The 25,652-nt window shown below is 47.0% G+C and overlaps 1 protein-coding gene across 1 annotated transcript in view; it reads left to right on the top strand.

Annotated features, from left to right (window-relative positions):
• The window catches only part of CLCN6 (chloride voltage-gated channel 6), a 33,410-nt gene that overhangs the window by 817 nt on the left and 6,941 nt on the right, over positions 1 to 25,652 (top strand). The window contains exons 2-21 of the mRNA XM_081202981.1: positions 2,446 to 2,505; positions 3,866 to 3,931; positions 4,979 to 5,044; positions 5,935 to 6,001; positions 6,796 to 6,902; positions 8,303 to 8,429; positions 8,560 to 8,627; positions 9,835 to 9,893; positions 10,741 to 10,873; positions 12,243 to 12,356; positions 14,072 to 14,238; positions 15,428 to 15,554; positions 16,012 to 16,141; positions 18,405 to 18,558; positions 18,678 to 18,837; positions 20,135 to 20,241; positions 20,343 to 20,529; positions 20,801 to 20,958; positions 22,961 to 23,117; positions 24,012 to 24,119. Coding sequence (XP_081059107.1) covers positions 2,446 to 2,505; positions 3,866 to 3,931; positions 4,979 to 5,044; positions 5,935 to 6,001; positions 6,796 to 6,902; positions 8,303 to 8,429; positions 8,560 to 8,627; positions 9,835 to 9,893; positions 10,741 to 10,873; positions 12,243 to 12,356; positions 14,072 to 14,238; positions 15,428 to 15,554; positions 16,012 to 16,141; positions 18,405 to 18,558; positions 18,678 to 18,837; positions 20,135 to 20,241; positions 20,343 to 20,529; positions 20,801 to 20,958; positions 22,961 to 23,117; positions 24,012 to 24,119 — 2,322 coding nt within the window. The remainder of the gene's footprint in view (positions 1 to 2,445; positions 2,506 to 3,865; positions 3,932 to 4,978; positions 5,045 to 5,934; positions 6,002 to 6,795; positions 6,903 to 8,302; positions 8,430 to 8,559; positions 8,628 to 9,834; positions 9,894 to 10,740; positions 10,874 to 12,242; positions 12,357 to 14,071; positions 14,239 to 15,427; positions 15,555 to 16,011; positions 16,142 to 18,404; positions 18,559 to 18,677; positions 18,838 to 20,134; positions 20,242 to 20,342; positions 20,530 to 20,800; positions 20,959 to 22,960; positions 23,118 to 24,011; positions 24,120 to 25,652) is intronic.

A 25,652-nucleotide genomic window follows, 5' to 3' on the forward strand; every position in this document is an offset into this window, starting at 1 on the left:
TCAATGGGTTTACTCTCAATAGGCTGTTGTTGGAAGCAGCCCATCTTGGGTACTGGAGTGAGGTGTCTGCAGCATCTAATGTAATAACTTGAAAGCCCTTTTTTGTTTTCAAATGTATGGAACAGCATGTACTTAAACATTTCTGCGACTGTTTACACCCTGATAAAGAACTAGTGCTTTCTTGAAAGATGCAAACTTTTAAATGGGGGTATGCAGTAATGGAAATACATTCAGTGATATTGGAGGGTGATATTGGAGAATTCTGATATTTACCAGTTGAGAATCCACTGAGCACCTTTGGTAAATGTACAGATGTCACCTTCTGGGGTGTCAGAATGCAGGTTCCTGACAAACATTTTTGCTGTAGTCTATTGAATCTCTTACAGTTCTTAGGAGACCCTCTATTTACCCCCCAGAGCTACAATTTTCAGAGTTCCCTGGGAAGATGGGAATGACTGTTAAACCACTCTGGAAATTGTAGCTGTTTGAGGAGAGTGGTCTCTTTCCTCACTATTCTCAGCACCCATAACAAACTACATTCCCAGGATTCTTCAGGGAGTCGTTGTTTTAAAGAAGCATAATAGTGCTTTAAATGTGTAGAGCAGATGGGGCCTTACTATCACAGTTCATTCTTTTTTCTTTTCTTTTTTAAAGTTAACCCAAAATACAGGAAATTAAAGGCTGATTGTCTTAGATCCGGGGTTGCCAATTCATTGTCAGTGCTGAGTCTAAGAATTTTCTGGGCAGCCTGAAATGTGTGGTTTGGTTTGTAAGCTGTGTGAGTTAATGGTGATGTCTGTTGGCAATGCAATGTGTCTTGGACACACAGTTGATACTGTGAGAGATCTGCTCCTCTAAGTACTTGAGTCCCAAGCAATTTAGGTCTTTCTACACCAGCACAGACCGTATAAGCTAGTTTAGGGTACCACCCATGTGCCTTCCAGATGTTCATGGCTACAAATGCTGTCCAGGACTGATGGGAGTTGTAGTCCAAAGTTTCTGGATACCACCTGTTTGTCAAACTATACTGGCTGTTCCATATATTAGCTCCTTTTTAAAAAACAAACAAAAATGCTGGTTTTAATTTATATGTTTGCTTAAAATATTGTAAGTCGCTTTGAATTGCCATGGCAAAAAGCAACTAATTAATTAATAATTTTATATGTGTGTGTGTGGCTAAGAGGTTGCATTTTATTGTCTCCTTGTTGCATATTGATCTCCCTATTTTATTTTGTTCTTAAACTGAGGCGTTTTGCAGGGTATGGTTTATTTATGGTTCTTATGGTTAGGCTGAAAGGCAGTGACTGGCCCAAGGTCTCACAGTAAGCGTCATGCCTGACTGGGAATTTGAACCCTGGTCTCCTAGGACCTAGTTCTTGACACTCTTAACCATTACACCACAGGGGTTGTGGAAAGTGTTTCCTGGTGTTTTTTTTTTATCCATTTGGGGGAGTTCGAGACTGCAGGTGGTTTGCCTGTTTGGGGCAGCAAGCTCTGACTATTACTCAGTTTTCCTTCTGTGAAATGGGTGCCCACAACAAATTTTTCCAGCGTACCTTCCAGGTTCCCAAAAGTTGGGGACCACTGGATTACCCCAGTATCAAACAACAATGCTTTGAAAAAGAATTGTTGTGGATCAACTTGACTTCCATTTACTTCTGAGACTTAGTACCCTTAACCCTACTGGATCCCTATCAATCAAAATAGAAAGCTACATTATATAAAAAGCTGGGGTTTTCGCCATAGGCACTGATAGCCACAGGATATGAGAAAGCCAGAGCAACCATTTGCCAATGAATCTGGGACATGGAATTTCAGAGTCATGTGAGTGAGAGGAATAAGCACCCAGCAATCAAAGACAATGGGAGAGGTTTTACCCCAGCAGTATATCTGACAAAATTACAAATATCTAAATAGAGATGGTCGTTCACCATCGCTATATTCAACATGCTGCCACCTGCCTTATTACAGGGCAGATATGTGGGTAAACCATATGCGGAGCTGATAGAGGTGGAAACCGTCTCTCATGTCTTGCTACGATGTTTTTATGAGGATATGTGTTCGGTCTTTATCACCCCTGTTATACAAAAAAATCCAAGTGGGTCTGAACCTCAATGCTTAAAATCGCTGATCGAGGATAAGGATCCAGAGATCACGCTAAGGGTGGCCAAATTTTGCGCGGCTGCCATAAAACTCAGGGAACAAGCTGTGCTGTTACAAAGACTAAGGCCTCAGATGCAAACTATAGATAATAATTTAGGGACTAAGACCTAAATCACATTTCTAATGACTTGTCATATTAGTATTGTTTATTGTCATATTCGATTATTAATTCAAACTTGATTCTGTTGTGTTTGATGTTCGCTCAGTACGGTATGTGAATCTGGTCTGGGACCGTGATAAATTTCATTCATTCACTTCTGAAACTTTTGATTTGTTTCCCAGACTATCCTTGGAGAAACTGAGGAAGAAGATGACGAGATTCTCCCACGTAAGGACTATGAGGTGAGCAGTGACGGTGTTGTCAATGGGCAATTAAAAGAATTAAAAGAAACAGATGAGTGGGGATTAAGACGCATAGGCTCCTGTGAAGGGTATGTGTGCATCCACAAATGTTGGATATATAAGCCAGGTACCAAACAGCACCTTAAATCTAGGTTACAGTTGCCACAACAGGATGTCTGTTTGCCAGGGGGTTGGACTGGATGACCCTCAGGGTCCCTTCCAACGCTACAATTCTATGGTTCTATGGCCTCAACTCCATTGCTTGACTGTAGCTTGCTCTTGTGACAATTCACTTGTCCCAGGATGCAAGAAGGAGAAATGCACACAGAAGAAATGGAAATGAGATTAACCATGAACTAAGGCTAGGGACGCAGGTGGCGCTGTGGGTTAAACCACAGAGCCTAGGACTTGCTGATCAGAAGGTCGGTGGTTCGAATCCCCGCGATGGGGTGAGCTCCCGTTGCTCAGTCGCTGCTTCTGCCAACCTAGCAGTTTGAAAGCATGTCAAAGTGCAAGTAGATAAATAGGTACCGCTCCGGCGGGAGGGTAAACAGCGTTTCCATGCACTGCTCAGGTTCACCAGAAGCAGCTTAGTCATGCTGGCCACATGACCCGGAAGCTGTACGCCGGCTCCCTTGGCCAGTAAAGCGAGATGAGCGCAGCAATCCCAGAGTCGGCCACGACTGGACCTAATGGTCAGGGGTCCCTTTACCTTTTAAGGCAGAGCTTCTTAGACTGTGGTTGCCAAACTGGTGCCTGGAAATCTCCACGTAATTGCAGTTGTACCCCGTGCCAGTAATATAATAATAATAAAAATTATTTATGCCCCACCCTCCCCAGCCAAGACTGGGCTCAGGGCGGCTAACACCAGATAAAAAACAATTGATTAAGATACCACTTAAAAACAAGATTAAAATACAACATTAAAACACAGCCTCATTTCAATAGAAACTCAAATCAAAAACGTTTTGGGGATGAAAACGTCAAATCTTCACCAAGGCCAACTATTCAGACTGGTCCTACGTGGGCCAGAAAAAAGCCAGGGGAGTCCCCAAATAGGAGTTCCATCACAAAAGGAAAGAGGGGGCCTGGCTAATTTCTAAACCCTTCTCTGAACTTAGACCATTGCTTGACTTTACTCCCCCTAACTATCTTTAACGCAGGATGGGGGCTATTGGCCATGTCAACAGAGTCTAATGATCTCTGGAGGGTCACAGTTTCTCCCTCCCGGCAACTTCTGTCTGGAGTAAGAAATTTCTTTTCGGAAATGTGAGTGTGAATGTAGGGGTTTTTGCTCTCTTCCTCCTGTATTATGGGTTGTGTTCAAATGTGTTTGCTTTGCTTTCCCACCCACCTGCAGAGTTTGGACTATGATCGTAGCATCAACGAACCCTACCTGGAAGTTCTGGAAAGCCTTGACAGCAAGGTAAGATGGTGTAGGGAAGTTACAGTCATGGGAATAATCAGTTTCTGCTGTTTTAGTCTTGATCAGCTAGTTTAGGGCTTGCCAGCATGGTACTTGTTGCTGTAGTTGAGGTGTCCCCTTAGTTACACATAAAGCCACAGAGATCCTCCATTCATTTCCTTCTTGGTCATGAGGAGGTGAGGGCTATTACCTTTTCCTTCCTTGAAGAGTGCAATAGAGTTGCAGAAGGAATTTGGAAGGATGACACTCTTTCCCACTTCCTCTTTCAGTTCTGTGGACTTTTCAATGCTCAGATTAATTCTACTGGATCTGACTTTTGCTCTGGGTAGATTTGATTTAAATCAAACTGATTTAAATCACTAGTCAGTAAGACTTGATTGAAATCAATTTTTTTTACAGAAAGACTCATTCTTGCTGGTATAATCATCATATTTACAACCAGGTAGAGGTTTCATTTTTGGAATAATAAATTTCCAGAGTAGTTTTTACAGTTACATCAAAAATAACTGATTTGGTTATACTATTAGAAATACATAGATAATTATGAAATTATTGTGAGGTTTAATAAGTTAACTGTTTATATTTGGACAACTGTTCTGCTGTACTTTATTGGAAGGAGAAAAATAGTTATTTCCTTAATAGCAATTTAAGCCATTTAACTAAAACAATAACATTATAGTATACTTATCCATGTTTGTTAACTGATGTGGTTAAACATTTTTTTAAAAAAGAAAACTTAGATTGAGTTTTAGCACACATGAAAAACTTATAACAAATCCTTATTTCCTGATGAATAGCCTTTGGACTATAATGTAACTTAAATAGAAAACTATCTTTAGAAAGATTTTCCCTCCAAAAGCATTTTATTTTGAAAATCCGATTTAAATGAAAAAAATAATGGATTTTTATCCACCCTGCTTTTATCCCAATCCTTTGAAAGAGGTGTGTGTGTGTGTGTGTGTGTGTGTGTGTGTGTATGTAGCTCAGCCCAGAGAAGTGGTGACGACACACGATTCCCAACACTGTCTTTTTTCCCCTCTCTCACAGAAAGGCTGGCGGTATGAAGCTGTGAAGTGGATGGTGGTTTTTGCCATTGGAGTCTGCACTGGGATGGTGAGGGTCCTCGCTAGCTTGCTTCCTCCAGTGAAGGGCAGATGCAGTGCTAGTCCTACTCAGAGTAGACCCATTATATCCCGTGCTTGTCCTCCACAGAGTAGACCCTGTCTACACTATACATTTAAAGCACTAGGATGCCACTTTAAACAGCCGCAGCTTTGCCTAAAGGATCCTGGGAACCGAAATTTGTTAAGGGTGCTAAGGGACCCCTTTCCCCCTTGCAGAACTACAATTCCCAGAGTTCCATGGGGAGAGGGACTGATTCTTCTCCATCACACACATTTTCAAAGGGCATTATTGCTTTGCATTTGTTTTATTAATAATGATGTCGTGGCATGGGGAAGAAGACTTATATGTTAAATCGCTCTGGGAATTGTAGCTCCGTGAGGGGGAATAGGGGGTCTCTGAATAATTCTCAGCACCCTTAACAAACTACACCTCCCAGGATGCTTTGGGGGAAGTAGAATCGTCTGGTTTTTGTGTGGCTTGAACATATCCTACTATACACGTATTGATTTGCCCATTTTTTTGCCTCTGGACCTGCTCACCACTCATGTTTGTTTATTTTTAGAAATCTATTATTGCATTTATATCTTTCATTTCCTCCAAGGATCTCATTGTGATGTACGCGGTTCCACCCCTCTTTCCTTGTTTTATTCTCAGAACAACCCTTTGAGGTAGGTTAGGCAGAGAGACAGTGACAGGCCTAAGATTACTTAGCAAGCTTCATGGCTGAGGTCTCCAAGGTCCTAGGCTGGCACTAGGCCACACTATTCCACACTTCCATGCGGCCCCCGGTAGGATGAAGAACCTTCCCTTTTCTGCTGCAATGTAATGGCACTGGTCTTCTTTTCCTTAACCTCCCTCCTCCTCTTCTCCTCTCGCAGGTTGGTCTCTTTGTGGACTTCTTTGTACGACTCTTCTCCAAACTCAAGTTCCACATCGTGCAGAATTGTATCCACCTTGGTTTTGTCATTTCAGTGGCCTCTCTAACTGAGGCAGTGGCAAGGAAATATTTTTGAGAGTTGGTCTGCGAAGCCTCGCTGGCTTCGATTGAGACGCTTGATTTATTTGACCTGCCCACATCACTTAGATTCAGGGTGGGAAGGAGTAATGATCACCTAGAGATGCTTCTTGCATGTTTGCCAAACTGGGGTAAGCCAATGAGGTGGTCGGTGTTAACAGAATATTTTATTTTATTTCTTAAAGCAGTGCAGGTAAATGAAAACGAGTTAAGACTGTAAAACCAAACTCAAAATCAAAATGCATGATGGAATTAAAATGTCTCTAGTACTGAATACATGATTCTTGGTGGCTGTGAGCTGTAGAGCACCACTGGCAGCAACTCCCCCAAAGAATGATTTAAGGATCAAGTGAAGTGGATGGTGGTTTTTGCCATTTAACCCACAGCGCCACCTGCGTCCCGTGTAGAAACTAGCCTACCATAAAAAGGTAAAATGCACATTGGTTGCTCAGCTGACTTCTGCCTCTGGCCCCGCCCTGCACATGGCCCCTAGGAGCTTGCCCAGAAGGGAGTGTGGCCCTCGGACTGATTTACAAGTTCCTTGCCCCTGTAACATGGCCAGGCTGGCCGTGCCCATTTCTGTGGCTCTGTCCCTGAAGCAGCGTAGGTTGAAGCAGTTGTTCCTTGCCGATAAATAGGAACTCTTGTTGCATAGGTCAGCTAGATAAAGCAGAGAGGTCTTCCCAGGCTGGCTGCGTCCATTTCCTTGACTCTCGGCCTGCAGCGGTGGAGGAGTGCAGCGAGAAAGGCTGCCTTGCGGTGTCCCTACTGGAGCTCCTTGGCTTTAACATGACCTTCATCTTCCTGGCCAGCCTCCTCGTCTTGATCCAGGTAATATGGAGGAGCCAGCCGGGCTTGAAAGTTCTCCAGTGTGCAGAATTTTCTATAGGCCCTCTATTGCTGAATGACAACTCCCATCATCCCTGGCCATTGGATACATTTGCTGAGGCTGATGGGAGTTGTAGTTCAGCAACATCTGGAGGGTCATAGGTTACCTACACCTGAATTACAAGCATGGACTAAAACTAAGGGATTTGAGCAACCTTTTTTACCAGCACATTTCTCTGGAAAGCTGTTGAGGCATCTCTTGGGCCGAGCCCAGTCTTCAGAATTACTATTACTATTATTTTATTTGTATTCCGCCTATCTGGTTAGTTTGCTCTAGCCACTCTGGGTGGTTTCCAAAACATAAAAAACATAATAAAACATCAAACATTAAAAACTTCCCTAAACAGGACTACCTTCAGATGTCTTCTAAAAGTTGTGTAGTTCTTTATCTCTTTGCTATCTGATGGTGAGGGCACCACTACCGAGAAGGCCCTCTGCCTGGTTCCTGTAGCTTTACTTCTTGCAGGGAGGGAACCGCCAGAAGGCTGGACCTCAGTGTCCGGGCTGAATGACAGGGGTGGAGACGCTCCTTCAGGTATGCAGGGCCGAGGCCGTTTAGGACTTTAAAGGTCAGCACCAACACTTTGAATTGTGCTCTTAAACGATTCAAGAACACCACTTGTGCCATTGTAAGTACATTTGTGGGTCAGAAATATGAACCTCCTTTGATTCATATTTTGCCTGGGTCTCAAGCATTACGCCGCCTTATTCATTTGGAAGATTAATACGCCATTTGATCAAAGAGCTTGCCAACAAAATGGTAAAATGAAACCTGGGTAAAATCCGCAAACCAATTAAAAACAAACAATACCTAAAACCACCATCATTAAAAAGACAAACAAACCAAAATCAAGAACACTTGAAAAAGAACACAAATATAGGTACATAGGGATATAGGCAGCCGTCTTATTTTGAGGTCCCTGTGGTCAAATCCGGTTCAGCCTTGGTTCCCTGACTGGCAGCGATTCTCCAGGGTTTCAGATTGGGCTCTCTGTCCCAGCCCTACCTTTAAAAGCCTTGAATTAAATCTGGGCCCTTCTGTGTGCAAAGCAGGTGATGTGCGGCTGAGCTTTGGTCCTTCCCCTAAAGAAAAACTAAGATCCTAGTCCTCATGATTCTGAGCAGAGGGCTGATTTAAATAGAAACCTAGGAAGCTCATCATACTGAGTCAGACCACTGGTCTACCTAGCGCTTTGTTCTCTACTCTGACTGGCGCTCTAGGGATTTTGGCAAGGGTGGTTACCCCCAGCCTTCCCTGGAGGTTGCTTCCAAGGTTTGAGCCTGGGACCTTCTACGTGCAAAGCAAGTGCCCTGCTCCTGAGCTGTGGTCCTTCTCCTTTCAGCCTGTGGCTGCCGGTTCTGGGATTCCAGAGATCAAATGTTACTTGAATGGAGTGAAGGTTCCTGGGATTGTTCGCCTCCGGACTCTGGTGTGCAAAGCTCTCGGGGTGCTCTTCAGCGTCGCCGGAGGTAAGAGGGGACCTGTCCCCTGTGGGATTCTGCTCCCACCCGCACAACACTTTTTATTCTGTCTCTTATCCTTCCAGCTCCCAGATCTTGGCTTGTCTAGAGAACTCACCTACCTGTCTCTTTTTCCCAGGTCTCTTTGTAGGGAAGGAGGGTCCCATGATCCACAGCGGTGCTGTGGTAGGAGCCGGTCTGCCTCAGGTGAGTGCCAGCAGAGGTGGTGTCTTGCCAAATGCAAGGCGGCTCCTTTAATGAGATTCAGGAGCAATACAAACACAAGTGAGTGAGAAGATTAAAGGTTTTATTCTGAACAGCAATCATTATGTACATTACCAAGCAAGCACTTTGATCTGCCACTGGGAAGCCCTCAAGAAGTGGTGAAGTGACTCCCAGGTAACCCTCTGGCTAGGAGTTCGTACACGAGCTTTACAAAGAACTATGTCCCCAAACCATCCGATTTATACAGTGGTGCCTCACAAGACGAAATTAATCTGTTCCGCGAGTCTCTTCGTCTAGCGGTTTTTTCGTCTTGCGAAGCAACCCTATTAGCGGCTTAGCGGATTAGCAGTTTAGCAGCTATTAAAGGCTTAGCGGCTAAAAGGCTATTAGCGGCTTAGAAAAAGGGGGGGGAGCGAAAAAAATCGCAAGACTTGCAAGACGTTTTCGTCTTGCGAAGCAAGCCCATAGGGAAATTCGTCTTGCGAAGCACATCGAAAAACGGAAAACCCTTTCGTCTAGCGGGTTTTTCGTCTTGCGAGGCATTCGTCTTGTAGATCCTACCACTGTAGATCCTAACTTGTTAGCCTACATGCCTTGCCCAACTAGCTACTGCAGATTATTAATTAGGTAGCCCCCTCTTCCAATACTGCATGTTCCTCCAAGCAATGTCTAACATCAGAGAAGGTCAGAAGGTACCCTACATTATCACTTCTTCCTTCCACCAGATTATACATTAAACACTGCTATCAGCCATCAAAGAACTTTAACGAGATAGAGAGAGGAAGTAAACAGATGCAGGAATGAAACGGGCAGGAAGAGATGACCATGTCAGATCACTAAACTCATCGAAATTACAAATATCTTCCGCATAGATTGCCCATACAGGTGGTCAGTCCGTGCCCATTTCTGAGCTTGCAACAGGGATTCCCTGCAGGCTTTCAAGTCTCATGAGAGCTTAGAGACGTAACCCTTTTCAAGATTCCAAGAAGTGGAACTCTGTTCTTAGAATTCTGTCTCATTAATTTGTGCTTGCCTCTAAGGACCTGAGCTAGTTCATTTACTGTGATTTGTGTGTGTGTCCTCAAAGGGTATCACGGTTTATATGCAGAGCACGGTCTACAGTAATTGTGTGTGTTTGTATCTGTATTCTTCAGCTTCTGAATTGTTATTTCTCTCTTTCTCTGCCCAGTTCCAGAGCATCTCTTTGAGGAAGATCCAGTTCAACTTTCCCTATTTCCGCAGCGATAGGTACATTACCAAATCAGGGTGGGGATGTTGTGGTGGTGGTGGTGATTTCAAATGTTCTATCTTAAGAGGTGCATCTTCATATCTGTGGTTTATGCCACGCTTGGGCAAGGAGGTAAGTGGGTGGACTGATGGCGAATCGCTGGCTAGTTTCTGGAGAAAACCTGATTCACATTTAAAGGAGAGAGCTATTCTTACATGCTCATGGGAACTGGCGCTCACAGTCAAAGAAGTTGGGTCTAATGCACATTCATCAGCTGACAAATGGGGGTTAAATCCTGTACAGCTTGGCTGTGCATGCCTGTTCCCCAGCTGCAAACAGGCACCTGCAGCCCAAAGCACAGCACGGGGCTGCTTGAAAGCCCTTTTGCAAACAGCCTTGCTCTGTTCTTTGAACTTCCAGATTTCCAGAGCCCCACGCTGCACTTTGAAGTCCCAACAATTGGGGCTTCAAAGCACACCGTTGCCTGATTTCACTATGATGTGAGGTGATGGATCCCCACCCCTGAACAAAAAGGTTCCCTGTCCCTGCCCCAGCCTCTTTTGTTAAGAAACATCTCCTAAGAAAAGCTCACTAAGCGTGTGAAAGCTTTAAATGGAATGCGAGACTCTGGCGACTTTATACAAGTGCTTACCTTTCTATTACATTTTTGACTAAAAGTCCATGCATGACTGAGCATTCTCCACTAACACATAAACAGTTGTGGGATAATGCATCTCGCTAATGACTGTTTATATTCTACTTTTGGCGTACGTTCTCGCGGCATCTGAAGCTCAATTGGAAACCGATCAAAACATTCTTTAAAAGGAAAACAATCTCCCGATTTCTCCCTCAATTTTTCTCTCTTAGGGACAAGAGGGATTTTGTGTCTGCTGGAGCTGCTGCTGGTGTGGCCGCAGCCTTTGGGGCCCCAATTGGTGGCACGCTCTTCAGCCTCGAAGAGGGCTCGTCCTTCTGGAACCAGGGCCTGACGTGGAAAGTGGTGAGGCCCTAAAGGGATGATATCTCACAAGTTACTGGTTGAAAAACGAGTTTGTACTGAAAATGAGTCTCTGGGAGGAAGACTGTACCAAATCTTTTAGGTAGGGCTGGCTCTGAAGACAGTTCAGAAACTTCAGCTGGTGCAGAATTCAGCGGTCAGGTTGCTCACCAGAGCAAGATGGTTTGAGCATATTGCACCGATCCTGGTCCGACTGCACTGGCTACCAATTAGTTTCCTGGCCCAATTCGAGCTGTTCGACAGTGGAATTTGCTGCCAAGGAGTGTGGTGGAGTCTCCTTCTTTGGAGGTCTTTAAGCAGAGGCTTGACAACCATATGTCAGGAGTGCTCTGATGGTGTTTCCTGCTTGGCAGGGGGTTGGACTCAATGGCCCTTGTGGTTTCTTCCAACTCTATGATTCTATGATTCTATGATTCTAATTCAAAGTTCTGGTTTTGATCTATAAAGCCTTAAATGGCTCAGGACCACAATACTTCAAGGACCGCCTCTTTCCATATGAACCTACCCAGACCCCGAGATCATCTTCTGAGACCTGTATTCATGTGCCTCCTCCTCGAGAGGTCCAGAGGGTGGCAACACAAGAACGGGGCCTTCTCTGCAGTGGCTCCCCATCTGTGGAATGCCCTCCCCAGGGAAGTTCACCTGGTGCCTTCATTATACACCTTTAGGCGCCAGGCAAAAACATTCCTTTTTAACCAGGCCTTTGGTTGACTTGCTTGACATCCTATGCCCTTTAAAAATGTGGTGACTGTCAGGTGCGGGTGGTGGTTGCTCGTGAGTAACCAGGCAGGACTCCGACCTGTCTTACAGGTTTTATTGTGCAAACTATTTACAGCACAGAACCACAAAGTTCATGTCCGTCTTAGTCACTTGCAGAATCCGGGAGTGGCCCCTTCCGGCTTCTCCCCCAGCACAAGAACTTCGGTACCCCAAGCCTCCACTTCCCCCCTTTGCGTTTCACCCCTCTGTGCATGCTGGGCGATGGAAGGGGCGTGCGTCTCTCCTGGCTAGGTGAGGCACTGGGGCTCTCAGCAGCATCCTTGAGCCTTTTCCTTGCTTGGCTGGCCCCTTCCTTTTCTTCTCCACTGGAGGTGTGGCTTTTCCCACTGCTGGAGGAGGAACTGCTCCTCAGGAGTTTTGGAGGCTCTCTGTATCCCTGCGGCCCCCCTGCCTCCCTCCCCTGTTCCAATGGCCGTCCCCTGACAGGTGACTTTTTTGGAGGGGGGACGTGTTATTAGATTGTTGCTTTTATTCTGATTAGACATGCTGTGATCTTTTCTGTGATCCGCCCTGAGACCCTCGGGTATAGACACCACCCCTTTCAAATGCTACCTTCTCTCTCCTTCCCCAGCTCTTTTGTTCTATGTCTGCCACCTTCACTCTGAACTTCTTCCGCTCCGGGATCCAGTTTGGAAGTTGGGGATCCTTCCAGCTCCCGGGATTGCTGAATTTTGGGGAGTTCAAGGTAGGTATCGCTTGACATAAAATGATGCGCGTCATGGAGAAATCAGAGCAAGGAAGGTTTTTCTCCCTTGTAACATTAGACCTTGTGGGTATCCAGTGGAAGATCTGTGACAGATAAACAAAAGTCCTTCACACAGCACATAGTTAAACTATGGAACTCACTCCTGCAGGAGGCAGTGATGGTCACCGAGAAGGCTATCAATAGGTACTAGCCATGATTTCTGTGCTCTGCCACCATGATTGGAGGCAGTCATGGTCCTGAAGACCAGTTGCTGGAAACCACAGGAGGGGAGAGTGCGCTTGCTCTCGGGTCCTGTGTGTGGACATCTGATTGGCCAGTGTGAGAGTAGGATGCTAGACTAGATGGGCCACTGGCTGGCTCCAGAAGGTCCTTAACAACAACAACAAAAACAACAATTTTATTATTTATACCCCACCCTGTTGGCTATTTGCAGATTAGCTGCGCTGCAGAAGGCTTGCTGGGGAGATCACACATTTCAAGAAACGCAAAAGTAACTTTTGCTAGGTTTTAATAACAAAAACAAAAACTCCTTTTACACTAAATTACAATATATCAATAAGCATGACCCATCCACCAGGGTACTGAGAGAGCTACATGCTGCTCCTTATAGACCGTAACCAACAGATTAATAAACATAACTTAGCAGCACCTGCTATACTGCTTCACAGCTGTGAAACTAGGTCACGTTATCTGCTCTGGCCTTTAAAGAAATACACATCTTGTGGAACAATAATGAACCTTCAAATTTAAAGAGACCATTCAACGCACCCATCTGGCTGGGTTTCCCCAGCCACTCTGGGCGGCTCCCAACAGAATATTAAAAACACAGTAAGACATCAAACATTAAAAGGTTCCTTAAACAGGGCTGCCTTCAGATATCTTCAAAAAGCCAGGTAGTTGTGTATTTCCTTGACATCTGATGGGAGGGTGTTCCACAGGACGGGCGCCACTACCGAGAAGGCCCTCTGCCTGGTTCCCTGTAACCTCACATCTCCCAGGGAGGGAACCGCCAGAAGGCCCTCGGATCTGGACCTCAGTGTCCAGGCTGAACGATGGGGTGAAGACGCTTCTTCAGGTATACAGTGGTACCTTGGGTTACGTACTTAATTCGTTCCGGAGGTCCGTTCTTAACCTGAAACTGTTCTTAACCTGAAGCACCACTTTAGCTAATGGGGCCTCCTGCTGCTGCTGTGCCGCCGGAGCACGATTTCTGTTCTCATCCTGAAGCAAAGTTCTTAACCTGAAGCACTATTTCTGGGTTAGCGGAGTCTGTAACCTGAAGCGTATGTAACCTGAAGTGTATGTAACCTGAGGTACCACTGTACAAGACCATTTAGGGCTTTAAAGTTAGGTTCTTATTTAGAAACAGTGCAGTTATTAAAAGTGGCCATGAAAATTAACAGCATGTCAGTACATAAAGCACAGGCTGTCTCTAGCCTCTGCAGGAAAGAAACGAGCATAACTTACTAGCAACCCAGAGTGAGGCTTTAACATAACATGACACGGTTAACAAGCAAGCGGAGTGGAAAACCCACCCCTTTCGCCCCAAAAAGAGGTTGCGTCCTCTTTTTTCACCATGTGCCTGCTTCTTGATTTTTCCCCTCCTTGAAGCATAAAATGAAACCGCTACACCTGCCTCATTTTCTCCCCGTCGACTCACCTGTTTCCCTTCCTTTCGACTCCACTCCCTCTAGTGCCCGGAATCTGACAAAAAATGCCACCTGTGGACGGCCGTGGACTTGGGCATCTTCATCCTGATGGGGATCCTGGGAGGCCTCTTGGGGGCTACCTTCAACTGCATCAACAAGAGGCTTGCAAAGTACCGCATGCGGAACGTCCACCCCAAGCCCAAGCTGGTCAGGTACCTGCCCCCTTTACCCTGCCTGTCGTTGTCGTCTTCTTGTTCCACTGCTGCTGCTGCTGCTGCTGTGTGTGTGTGTTTGCAAGAAGGGGGTCAGGGGTGGGAGCCTTGACACATATTGGATGCTCTCCATCCAGGAAAACGAGCGCATTATTACAGGCCAAGGGCACTTACCAGCAAGACAAGAGTTTTTAAGAATAAGAATAAGAATATCTTTATTGTCATTGCCCCCTTCGGGGACAACGAAATTACTTGACTGCTCCATAAAAACACTAATTAAACAATACAGTATAATACACCAAGGGAGATTAGATGACTTTCAAAGTCCGGGCTTCCCATTCAGGGCCGAGATCGCTCTGGAGAAGAAGCTGTTCTTAAGACGGCTCGTTCTTGTCTTCATCATCCTGTATCTCCGTCCCGACGGCAAGAGCTTGAAGAGACAGTGACCAGGATGCGATGGATCTTTTACTATGTCCAGTGCCTTCCTATGGCACCTTGTGGCATAAATCTGCTCTAAGGTGGAGAGTGGGCAGCCAACAATGCTCTCTGCTGCCTTAACAACCCTGCACAACCCCAACCTGTCCTGGGTAGTACAGCTTCCGTACCACACACATAAGCCATAAGTGAGCACGCTCTCAATGGCACAGTGATAGAAGGCAAGCAGCAGTTTCTGCGGAAGATGGTTTTTCCTTAGTATTCTCAAAAAGTACAGTCTCTGCTGCGCCTTCTTCACAAGCCCCCCTTGTGTTGACACTCCAGGACAGATCCTCTTGTAATTCAATGCCCAGAAATCTGAACGTTGTTACCCTTTCCACACAGACCCCATCAATCAAAAGTGGCTGGATGTTGCTCTTCTGTCTCCTGAAGTCCACCACAAGCTCCTTTGTCTTTTGGGAAAGATGTGATGCAGGGTCAGTGGTCGGGAGGCGTAGCCTGGGGAGGGTCGCCCAAGGGCCAGATAGGAAGGCCTGGGGAGCCACATCTGGTCTCCTCCAGATGTTTGGGACTACATCTCCCATTTCCCCACCCCTGGACTATCTTGGGACAGCCTGTGGCAGGGATTTCTGTGGCTTCCCTGTGGAGGGACCGGTGGTGGGCGGCAGCAGTGTGGAAGGTTGGGCAGCAGCAGCGAGCGGTTCTGAGCCACCGAATTCCCTTGCACGCTTCTCTTGCCTCTTCTCGCTTGCAGAGTCTTGGAGAGCCTGCTGGTGTGTCTAACGACCACCCTTGTGGTGTTTGTCGCTTCCATGGTTCTAGGGGAATGCCGGCCGCTGTCTTCCACCAACCACGGGGGCAACAGCTCTCTTGGCCTGCAGGTAAGAGCGAGAGCCGTAGGCCCTTTCCTTGAAGAGAGGGGTAAAAATGATGACAGTGAACACATTCCTCTGCCCTTAGTTTGAAGTGCACATCCCTCGGTCCCTCTACTACCGACGCTCAGTGTGTGAGTGCCGTTCCTTTTTTATTTTATTTTATTTTTATTTTTATTTTTCCCCCAATTTTTTTATTGATTTTCCAAAAAAATTTTTTAAACAAACAAATAAACATAAATCTCAACTGTATTAAAACCAAACTTAGTAACATTGTTAAGTGACTTCCTCATATCCCCCTCGTTGAATTTCAGTGTATATCATTTTAACGGTTTTCCAAAACCAATATTCTTATAAAATTAACTTAATCGCTTAACATCTTTCTTTCTTTCCAATTCCGCATTAAACATATTAATTCATCCTTTTTTATTTTATTTTTAACTGTTGCTGTCTTGTTACGGGTTAGGATTCTTCATCTGACGAAGTGAATTCCAGCATTAAGACATTCTTCTGCCCAAACGACACTTACAACGACATGGCAACCCTTTTCTTTAACCCTCAGGAGTCCGCCATCTTGCAGCTTTTCCACCAGGAGGGTGAGTGGTCGCTGTGAGGAGCGCAGAGGGCATGCTGGCAGTGCAGCGAAAAAGGCTGCTGCTGGCTTCTTGAAAACCACACCCTGGATATTTTTGGGTGCTCAGGCTGTGAGTGTCATTGTAGCCAAAAAGGGGTGGGGGTGGGGAGGAAAACCAGTGCACTCTATAAGACTCACTTTTTCCCTCCTAAAAAGTACGGGGAAATGTGTGTGCGTCTTACGGAGCGAACGCAGGCTGCGCAGCTATCCCAGAAGCCAGAACAGCAAGAGGGATCGCTCTTGCTGTTCTGGCTTTGGATTCTGAATATTTTTTCCCCTTGTTTACCTCCTCCAAAAACTAGGTGCGTCTTGTGGTCTGGTGCATCTTATAGAGCAAAAAATATGGTAATTCTCAAGCAGAATACCCCAGAATAGCACAGGAAGGACCAACAGGATGCTGGCTAGCTGAGAAGTAGTGGGGTTGTCATGGCTGACTCTACACTGCAACATCTCCCATTAGTTTAGTTTTTTAGCTCTTGTTTTATCTATTAAACTTCCTATTGGACAGCTGCTGCTGTTACTTGCTATTTACTAGACTAGTAGCTTATGTTAATAACTTACTGGGTGTTATGCATAAAGCAGATCTGCTGTTTCTCAGCTAGACGATTAGCCTTACAGTGGTACCTCTGGTTACGAACTTAATTCGTTCCGGAGGTCCGTTCTTAACCTGAAACTGTTCTTAACCTGAGGTACCACTTTAGCTAATGGGGCCTCCCACTGCCACCGCACTGCCAGCATGCTATTTCTGTTCTCATCCTGAGGTAAAGTTCTTAACCCGAGGTACTACGTCCGGGTTAGCGGAGTTTGTAACCCAAGGTGTTTGTAACCCCAGGTACCACTGTACTACTAATTTACTAGCATACAGACTTACTGTGTCAAGAAGAGCTACCATTGCTACTGTGGATTTACTATTGGAGTTGCTAATAACTTACATATACCGTAGATTCCGGCGTATTAGGCGACTGGGCGTATTAGACGACCCCCCCAAATTGGCAGCTGCAATTTGGGGATTTGTCTTATAAGCCCAGTCGCCTAATACGCTGGGCAGCTCCACGTCAGGAGAAAGCCGCCCAGTGCAGAGCTGAGCCCGCTGCCCGCTGCTGCTGCTGCTTCGGAGTGTATAAGTGTTATAAGATGACCTCCAACTTTTAAACCTCTTTTCCGGGGTTAAAAAGTCGTCTTATACGCCGGAATCTACGGTAATGTCCAGTGAGTCTGTAAGCTAGTAAAGCAGAACTGCCATGGACCGCCCTAGAACAGCTCTTCTGAAAGTGAGGATTTTGTCGCTACGGCAGTTCCACCTGTGTCCACTTCCGGGTGCTCTCAGTCCACACACATATTCACATAAACACAAAGACATTACCATGTCCTTGGGTAGTAGCTGATCAAGGCTGAAGATAATGCCGGGAATGGCAGGTGGTGTGAATGATACCCTTTCTGCAATTTTTTTGCAAGGGAAGGGAATGTAACTGTGCTGGTGCACAGGAGAGAGGGATTGAGAAGAACTTAAGAACCTTTTCTTCTCATGAGCAAAAACTGCTTTTTAGAAGCTCACAGTTGAGATGGGGTCTTTGAGAAGGCTGATATGGAGATAGGTTGGCACAGTTGCCATTACAACATTGCAGTTTCAGGGCAAGATTTGGGTGTCTGTTTTTTGCCCAGAGCAGAGGATGTTTCCAGGGCAATTTCTCATGGAGCCTTACATAGACCCCCCCCACCTGACTCCAGGGATTTAGAAAACAAAACCAAATGCTCTTCCTTATATATATAAGGGTCTGGGGAACACCTGAGGGTCCCCCGGATGTTGCTGGGCTCTAATGGGAAGGGTACGACAGGAGCTGGACTCACGACACCATGAGGCACTGAATCTTCTCCAGCCTTCCTATAGAGCGATAAACGCCCAGTATCAAAATAACCTGAGTGCTTTAGCATCCTAAAGCAGGGTGCTTCTGTGGGTGGGAGTCTTCTTGGGGTGGCAAAGCTCTTGCTGAAAGGGGCGTGGCCTTTTACTTCAGTGGGCGGGGCTCCTGCTGGCTGCCACTTAAACCGCCTCTTTTCCCCAGCCACTCAGAATAACCGGAGTGCTGTAAGACGGCTTCTGTGGGCAGGGTGCTTCTTTTGGGGCAGGGGGAAGAGCTCTTCCTGAATGGGGCATGGCCTCTCGTGTCAGTGGGCAGGGCTCCTGTGGGCTGCCACCCAAGCCTCTTTCCCTGTTGTCTTTGCAGGTACCTTCAGCCCAGTCACCCTCTCCCTGTTCTTCCTCCTCTATTTCCTCCTTTCCTGCTGGACTTACGGGATTTCTGTGCCCAGCGGCCTCTTTGTCCCATCGCTGCTTTGCGGGGCTGCCTTCGGACGCCTGGTGGCCAACCTCCTCAAAAGGTGCCTCCTCTGCTTCGCGCATGGCGCTATGGGGCAGGACCCCCCTCCCTCTGTCCCCAGACCCTCCCTGCTTGTCTCCGCTGCATCCTGACACCTCCGACTTGTCTCCTCTCCCCTAGTTACATCGGCCTGGACCACATCTACTCGGGGACCTTTGCCCTGATCGGGGCAGCTGCCTTCTTGGGAGGGGTGGTGCGCATGACAATCAGCCTCACTGTCATCCTGATCGAGTCCACGAACGAGATCACTTACGGACTCCCCATCATGATCACGCTTATGGTGAGCCTGTTAGCAGCGGCACCGAATCTCCCAACGGCCAGCGCAATTGCAAAGCTAAGCAGGGTTCGGTACGGTTTCAAATTGGATGGGGGACTGTGTGTTGGGATACCCGCATTGGAGGGGGTTGGATTCAGTGACCCTTGGGATCCCTTCCAGTTCTATAATCCTCCACCACCACCCCGTGGAGCTACCTCGGCAGTTGTGCCAAGCCCCTTTGTAGGTGTGGTTTGCATCAGACCACAAATTGACAAAATGAGGATTGCTGGACAGAAAGCCTCCTCAGCTACCCTGAGGACTTCGCAAAGCAGAACTCCCTAATTCAGAAATGAACTGGCAAACCACTGTAGCTGCTTTAAAATTTCTTCTATGAGATCTAGAAGCAATGCGGGTAGCGCTGTGCTCTAAACCACTGAGCCTCTTGGGCTTGCTGATCAGAAGGTCGGCGGTTCGATCCCCGTGACGGGGTGAGCTCCTGTTGCTCTGTCCCAGCTCCTGCCAACCTAGCAGTTCGAAAGCACGTCAAAGTGCAAGTAGATAAATAGGTACCACCGGTGGGAAGGTAAATGGCGTTTCTTTGATCTCTGGCTTCCATCACAGTTTCCTGTTGTGCCAGAAGCGGTTTAGTCCTGCTGGCCACGTGACCCGGAAAGCTGTGGACAAATGCCGGCTCCCTTGGCCTGAAAGCAATCCCATAGTCGCCTTTGACTGGACTTAACCATCCAGGGGTCCTTTAAAGGTAAAGGTACCCCTGCCCGTACGGGCCAGTCGTGTCTGACTCTAGGGTTGTGTGCTCATCTCGCTCAAGAGGCCGTGAGCCGGCGCCGTCCGAAGACACTTCCGGGTCACGTGGCCAGCGTGACAAAGCTGCAGCTGGCGAGCCAGCACCAGCGCAGCACACGGAAACGCCGTTACCTTCCCGCTATAAAGCGGTACCTATTTATCTACTTGCACTTAAGAGTGCTTTCGAACTGCTAGGTGGGCAAGAGCTGGGACCGAACGGCAGGAGCTCACCCCGCCGCGGGGATTCGAACCGCCGACCATACGATCAGCAAGTTCTAGGCACTGAGGTTTTACCCACAGCGCCACCCGTGTCCCTAGGGGTCCTTTACCTTTACCTTATATGAGATCTAAAGGGAGCCCAGCCAACAGTCTGGCCATTGTGGAAACCAATGGAGGTTTCCGAGTCGTCTCCAAGGTCTGCCCCATGTAGAACGCATTGCAGTGATCTAATCTGGAGGTTTTTCTCCTGTGTGTAGGAGCTTGTTGTACCAGCTCCTCCTCATCCTCCTCTTTCCAGGTAGCCAAATGGACTGGAGACCTCTTCAACAAGGGTATCTACGACATCTACGTCAACTTGAGAGGGGTGCCGCTTCTCGAGTGGGAAACCAAGGCAGAAATGGACAAGTCAGTCCCCAATCTCAACAATCTTTAAGTTAAAATTGCTTGCTCTCTGTGCATGTGTGTGTGTGCAACTCTCAAGCCTGCTTCTTTCTGATGTTTCCCAGGCTGAGAGCCAGCGATATCATGGAGCCCAACCTGATGTACGTTTACCCCCACACCCGGATCCAGTCCCTCGTGAGCATCTTGCGCACGACGGTTCACCACGCCTTCCCGGTGGTGACCGAAAACCGGGCGTACGAGAGGGAGTTCATGAAGTGGGACCAGCTGATCAGCAACAACATCAAGTTCAAGGTGGGTTCTGGCGCGGAGTCCCTTGTGGGGAACAAATGGAGTGCTTTCCTTGAGTATGGCAGCCCCTAGATCTTTGGAACTCTCTGCCCATTGGTATGAGGCAGGTTGGACTAGAGGCGTTCCCTTACAACTCTACAATTCACATGATTCTATCTCGTGGTATTAATTCCTCGGCCACCCAGTGCCTGGGGGAAGAGCAATGTTTTTCAAATTCCTCTTGGAAGTCAGTAACGATGGACCTGATGAAACAGTGGTGATTTATTTTTGCCAGAAATCCAGCATCCTCACGCGGGCCGGCGAGCAGCGTAAACGCAGCCAGTCCATGAAGTCCTACCCATCCAGCGAGCTTCGCAACGTCTGCGACGACCACATCGCGACAGAGGAGCCTCCGGAGACAGAGGACATGTTGCAGCAGATGCTGGAGCGCAGGTGAGCAAACACAGAACGGGACGGGATGGGGGGGGCATCTTTTTCAGGCTGAGTGCAACATTCCTTAAAAAAATTATTTGGTTTTCCAAATCAAAGTTTTGCAGTCAAGAGATATACAACATAAAAACAAGATTCCAAGCAATCTCCTGGACTTCCCTTTGTGGGTCCTTTTATTAATCATTTCCTCCTGGTGGCACTGTGGGTTAAGCCACAGAGCCTAGGACTTGCTGATCAGAAGGTCGGCGGTTCGAATCCCTGCAATGGGGTGAGCTCCCGTTGCTCGGTCCCACCTCCTGCCCACCTAGCAGTTCAAGAGCACATCAAAGTGCAAGTAGATAAATAGGTACTGCTCTGGTGGGAAGGTAAACGGCATTGCTGTGCTTTGCTCTGGTTCACCGGAAGCAGCTTAGTCATGCTGGCCACATGACCCAGAAGCTGTACACCTGCTCCCTCGGCCAATAAAGCAAGATGTGCCCCAATACCCCAGAGTCAGCCACGACTGGACCTAATGATCAGGGGTCCCTTTACCTTTTACCTGCATCTTTTATGGCAATCCAAGTCTTTTATCTCTCCATTGTGTCCAAAACTCACTCTTAAACTACAACTGATATTCCAATCCTACTAACGACTTTAACTGTTCACGATGGTTTTTAAGATAAGTTATAAATTCTCCCCATTCCTTATTAGAATTTTGGTCTTCCTGATTTCTGACTCGTCTGGTCATTTTAGCCATTTAGGCATAATCCACTTGATCTGCCATTCTTCTCTGGTATGGACTTTATCTTCTTTGCATCTCTGGGCCAATAACATCCCTGCAATGTATCCCGTGGTCGCATACATAAATAGTCCTTTCTGCTCCTTTGGGATTTCGGCACCTAGAATTCCTAAAAGGAAAGCTTCAGGTTTTTAAAAGAAAATGTTAAACTTTTTTTTCAACTCGTTATATATCATTTCCTAAAATCTTTTACTACCTTACATTTCCGCCACATATGATAAAAGGTGCCTTGAGTGCAGTATTCCAACCCAAGCAGCCCTCTGGGGCTGTGGCATGCCAGTGGTGGGCAGGGCTGGAGGTAGAATTGGGTGGAGCAATTTCTCCTGCACGCAGCAAACTAGCATTTACGCACACACTTGCATACCCTTCTCTGTCCCCCATCTGGGCAAACAAGAGGCATACAGAGTTCCAGGACTCACTCAGGCCAGACAAAAGCATCAAGGGGGGCGGGTGAGGGGTGTCGCCTCTGGGAGAGAGAGGGCTTGGCCTTGGGGAGAGCCCCACATGCAAGGCTTGGACGTTACGTCCCCCGCCTCTGATGGAAGATGTACAGTCAGTTCTCTAACGCCTTGGTACTCAAACAACTTGGAACCCAAACACTGCAAACCTGGAAGTAAGTGTTCCGGTTTGCGAACTCTTTTCGGAAGCCGAACATGCTCCGTTTTGAGTGTTGGGCTTCCGATTTGAGAGTTACGCTGAGGTCTGTCTGTTTTTGCTATTTATTTTGCGTTTTTGCGGCTCTTTTTGTTTTGTTTTTTTGACACTGTGGAACCCAGTACAGCTACTGATTGATTGTGTGACTGCAGTACATTGTTTCTTGCTTTCATTTTATGGATCAATGGTCTCGTTCGATAGTAAAATTGATGTTAAATAGCTGTTTAAGGGGTTGTTTTTAAAAGTCTGGAACAGATGAATCCATTTTGCATTACTTTCTTGGTTTTGGAACGCTTTGGTGTTGGAATGGACTTCTGGAACAGATTAAGTTTGAGAACCAAGGTACTACTGTAGTCTAAAGCATCTAGCTGGTGCCAGGCCGGTGAGTTTTTCATCTCAACGCCAGACACTTAGGGAGCTAGTGAAAGCGTGCAAATGTTTCAGGAGCTGACTGGTTGGCTGGCCTGAGACGGCCCCTTTTTCCTGCAGGCACCCCTGCAATCCATCTCCAGAATGGCTTGCTCAATAATTACCTGTATGTTACCTGATCGACTCTCCCCCCCCCCATTCCAGGTACACCCCATATCCTAACCTTTACCCGGACCAGTCGCCCAGCGAAGAGTGGACCATGGAGGAGCGATTCCGGCCCCTGACCTTCCACGGCCTCATCCTGCGCTCGCAGCTGGTCACCTTGCTGGTGCGAGGAGTCTGTTACGCAGAGAATCAGTCGGTGAGTCAGTTCCGCTTATTGGATTACTTGGGCCTGCGAAGGGCTTGGGGCGACATTATTGTGTAGTGTGGAAGAGACCTTGCATCGACAGCGTCCCTGACGGAGGTGTTCCCTTCTCACCTGCACCTGAAGGGAAAATATCCCCATGTTCCTGGCCCCCCCCTCCCCAGTGGATAGTTGTCCTTTTTTTATTTAAACGATTAACATTTTTTATTGAGTTTCCCAAGAAAATTCCTCTCCTGTCCTGCCTTGATATGTTTGAAACATCCGTAGAAGACAAATAGAACCCAAATTTAATCTTAAAAGAGCTGTTCTTTTTTTCAGCTCATTGGGAGTAGCTTATGAATGACGGGTGTGCCTCCGCACTGCATAATCTGATTTTAACTTTTTTATGTACAGTGGTACCTCTGGATGCGAACGGGATCCGTTCCGGAGCCCAGTTCGCATCCCGAAGCGAACACAACCAATTTGCTGCTTCCGCACATGCGCGTGACATCATTTTGAGCGTCTGCGCATGTGTTAGCGGCGGAACCCGGAAGTAACGCACTCCGTTACTTCCGGGTCGCCGTGGAGCGCAACCCAAAAATATTCATCCCAAAGTATATTTAACCCAAGGTATGACTGTAGTTTTATTGTACTGTAATTGGTACATTGTTCTGATTTAGTTATTTATTTAATCAACAGTGGTACGTACATATTTTTACAAATAAGTGGGGATGACTCTTCTCATTCAAAGATCAGAAATTCCCTACTGGTCCTGCCCCAGTATCCCCCCAGCTTCCCTTGCAATAGAAATTCACAGTCCAGGATTTCCTGTTCTCCTCCACTTTTGATACGCCGTAGGATTTGATCTGTGTCCGCCTGACTGAGGCCTGACTGAGATTTGCCTTCCAGAGCACCAGCCAGCCTCGCCTTTCGTACGGCGAGATGGCGGAAGATTACCCTCGCTATCCCGACATCCATGATCTGGACCTCACGCTTCTGAACCCCAGGATGATTGTGGTAAGGGATGGATGGCGGCCAACAGATTGAGGTTGAATCCTGACAAGACAGAAGTACTGTTTTTGGGGGACAGGGGGTGGGCTGGTGTGGAGGACTCCCTGGTCCTGAATGGGGTAACTGTGTCCCTGAAGGACCAGGTGCGCAGCCTGGGAGTCATTTTGGACTCACAGCTGTCCATGGAGGCGCAGGTCAGATCTACCCTACCTGCCTGCAGACTGCCTCGCCAGAGTGGTGCATGCTCTGGTTATCTCCCGCTTGGACTACTGAAATGCGCTCTATGTGGGGCTACCTTTGAAGGGGACCCAGAAACTACAACTAATCCAGAATGCGGCAGCTAGACTGGTGACTGGGAGCGGCCGCTGAGACCATATAACACTGGTCCTGAAAGACCTACATTGGCTCCCAGTACGTTTCCGGGCACAATTCAAAGTGTCGGTGCTGACCTTTAAAGCCCTAAACGGCCTTGGCCCAGAATACCTGAAGGAGCGTCTCCACCCCCATCATTCTGCCTGGACACTGAGGTCCAGCTCCAAGGGCCTTTTGGCGGTTCCCTCCCTGCGAGAAGTGAGGTTACAGGGAACAGGCAGAGGGCCTTCTCGGTGGTGGCACCCGCCCTGTGATAAGCCCTCCCACCAGATGTCAAAGAGAACAACAACTACCATACTTTTAGAAGACATCTGAAGGCAGCCCTGTTTATGGAGGCTTTTAATGTTTGATGTATTACAGTATTTTAATATTTTTTTGGAAGCCGCCCAGAGTGGCTGGGGAAGCCCAGCCAGATGGGCGGGGTATAAATAATAAAGTATTATTATTATTATTATTATTGTTGTTGTTGTTGTTGTTGTTGTTGTTGTTGTTGTTGTTGTTGTTGTTGTTGTTGTTGTTATTATTATTATTATTATTTTATTATTATAGGGTGTGCTTGCACAAATTTGTGGAGTGTCAGGCTGTCAATAGCTACCAGCCACAATGGCCGTGCTCTTCCTCCACAGTCAAAGGCAGCAATGCATCTGAATACCTGTGGCTGGAAACCAGAGGAGCAGAGAGGGATCTTGCTTGCGAGTTTTCCATTGGGCCACAGAACTAGATGGGCTATTGCGTTAGATGGTACCAAACACCAAGCAAATTGGCAAAAATGTATAAATCTAAATCAAATAAATGTTCCCCGTTTTATTTATCTCTCTGGGGAAGCGGCTTCCACAAGCGGACTGAGAGATTCCAGCAGTGGAAGGAAATGGGACAAAGAACTAGCTGGCTGGTAAACACATAAGAACATAACAGGAGCCCTGAAGGACCAGGCCAGTGGACCATCTAATCCATCATCCTGGGGGAGACTCACAAGCAGGACTCAAACCCAAGAGCTCTCTCCCCCCGAAAATGATATATCGATGGTATCTAACATGGAGCAAACTGGCAAGAGTATATAAATCTAAATCAAAGAAGTGTTGGAAATGTAAAGAGAAAGAAGGTTCTTTTTATCATATGTAGTGCTCTTGTGGTAAGGTTAAAGCTTACTGGGAAATGATACGTAAC

This window comes from Podarcis bocagei (genome assembly GCF_964188305.1).
Source record: "Podarcis bocagei genome assembly, chromosome: 7".
Classification (NCBI taxonomy): Eukaryota; Metazoa; Chordata; class Lepidosauria; order Squamata; family Lacertidae; genus Podarcis; species Podarcis bocagei.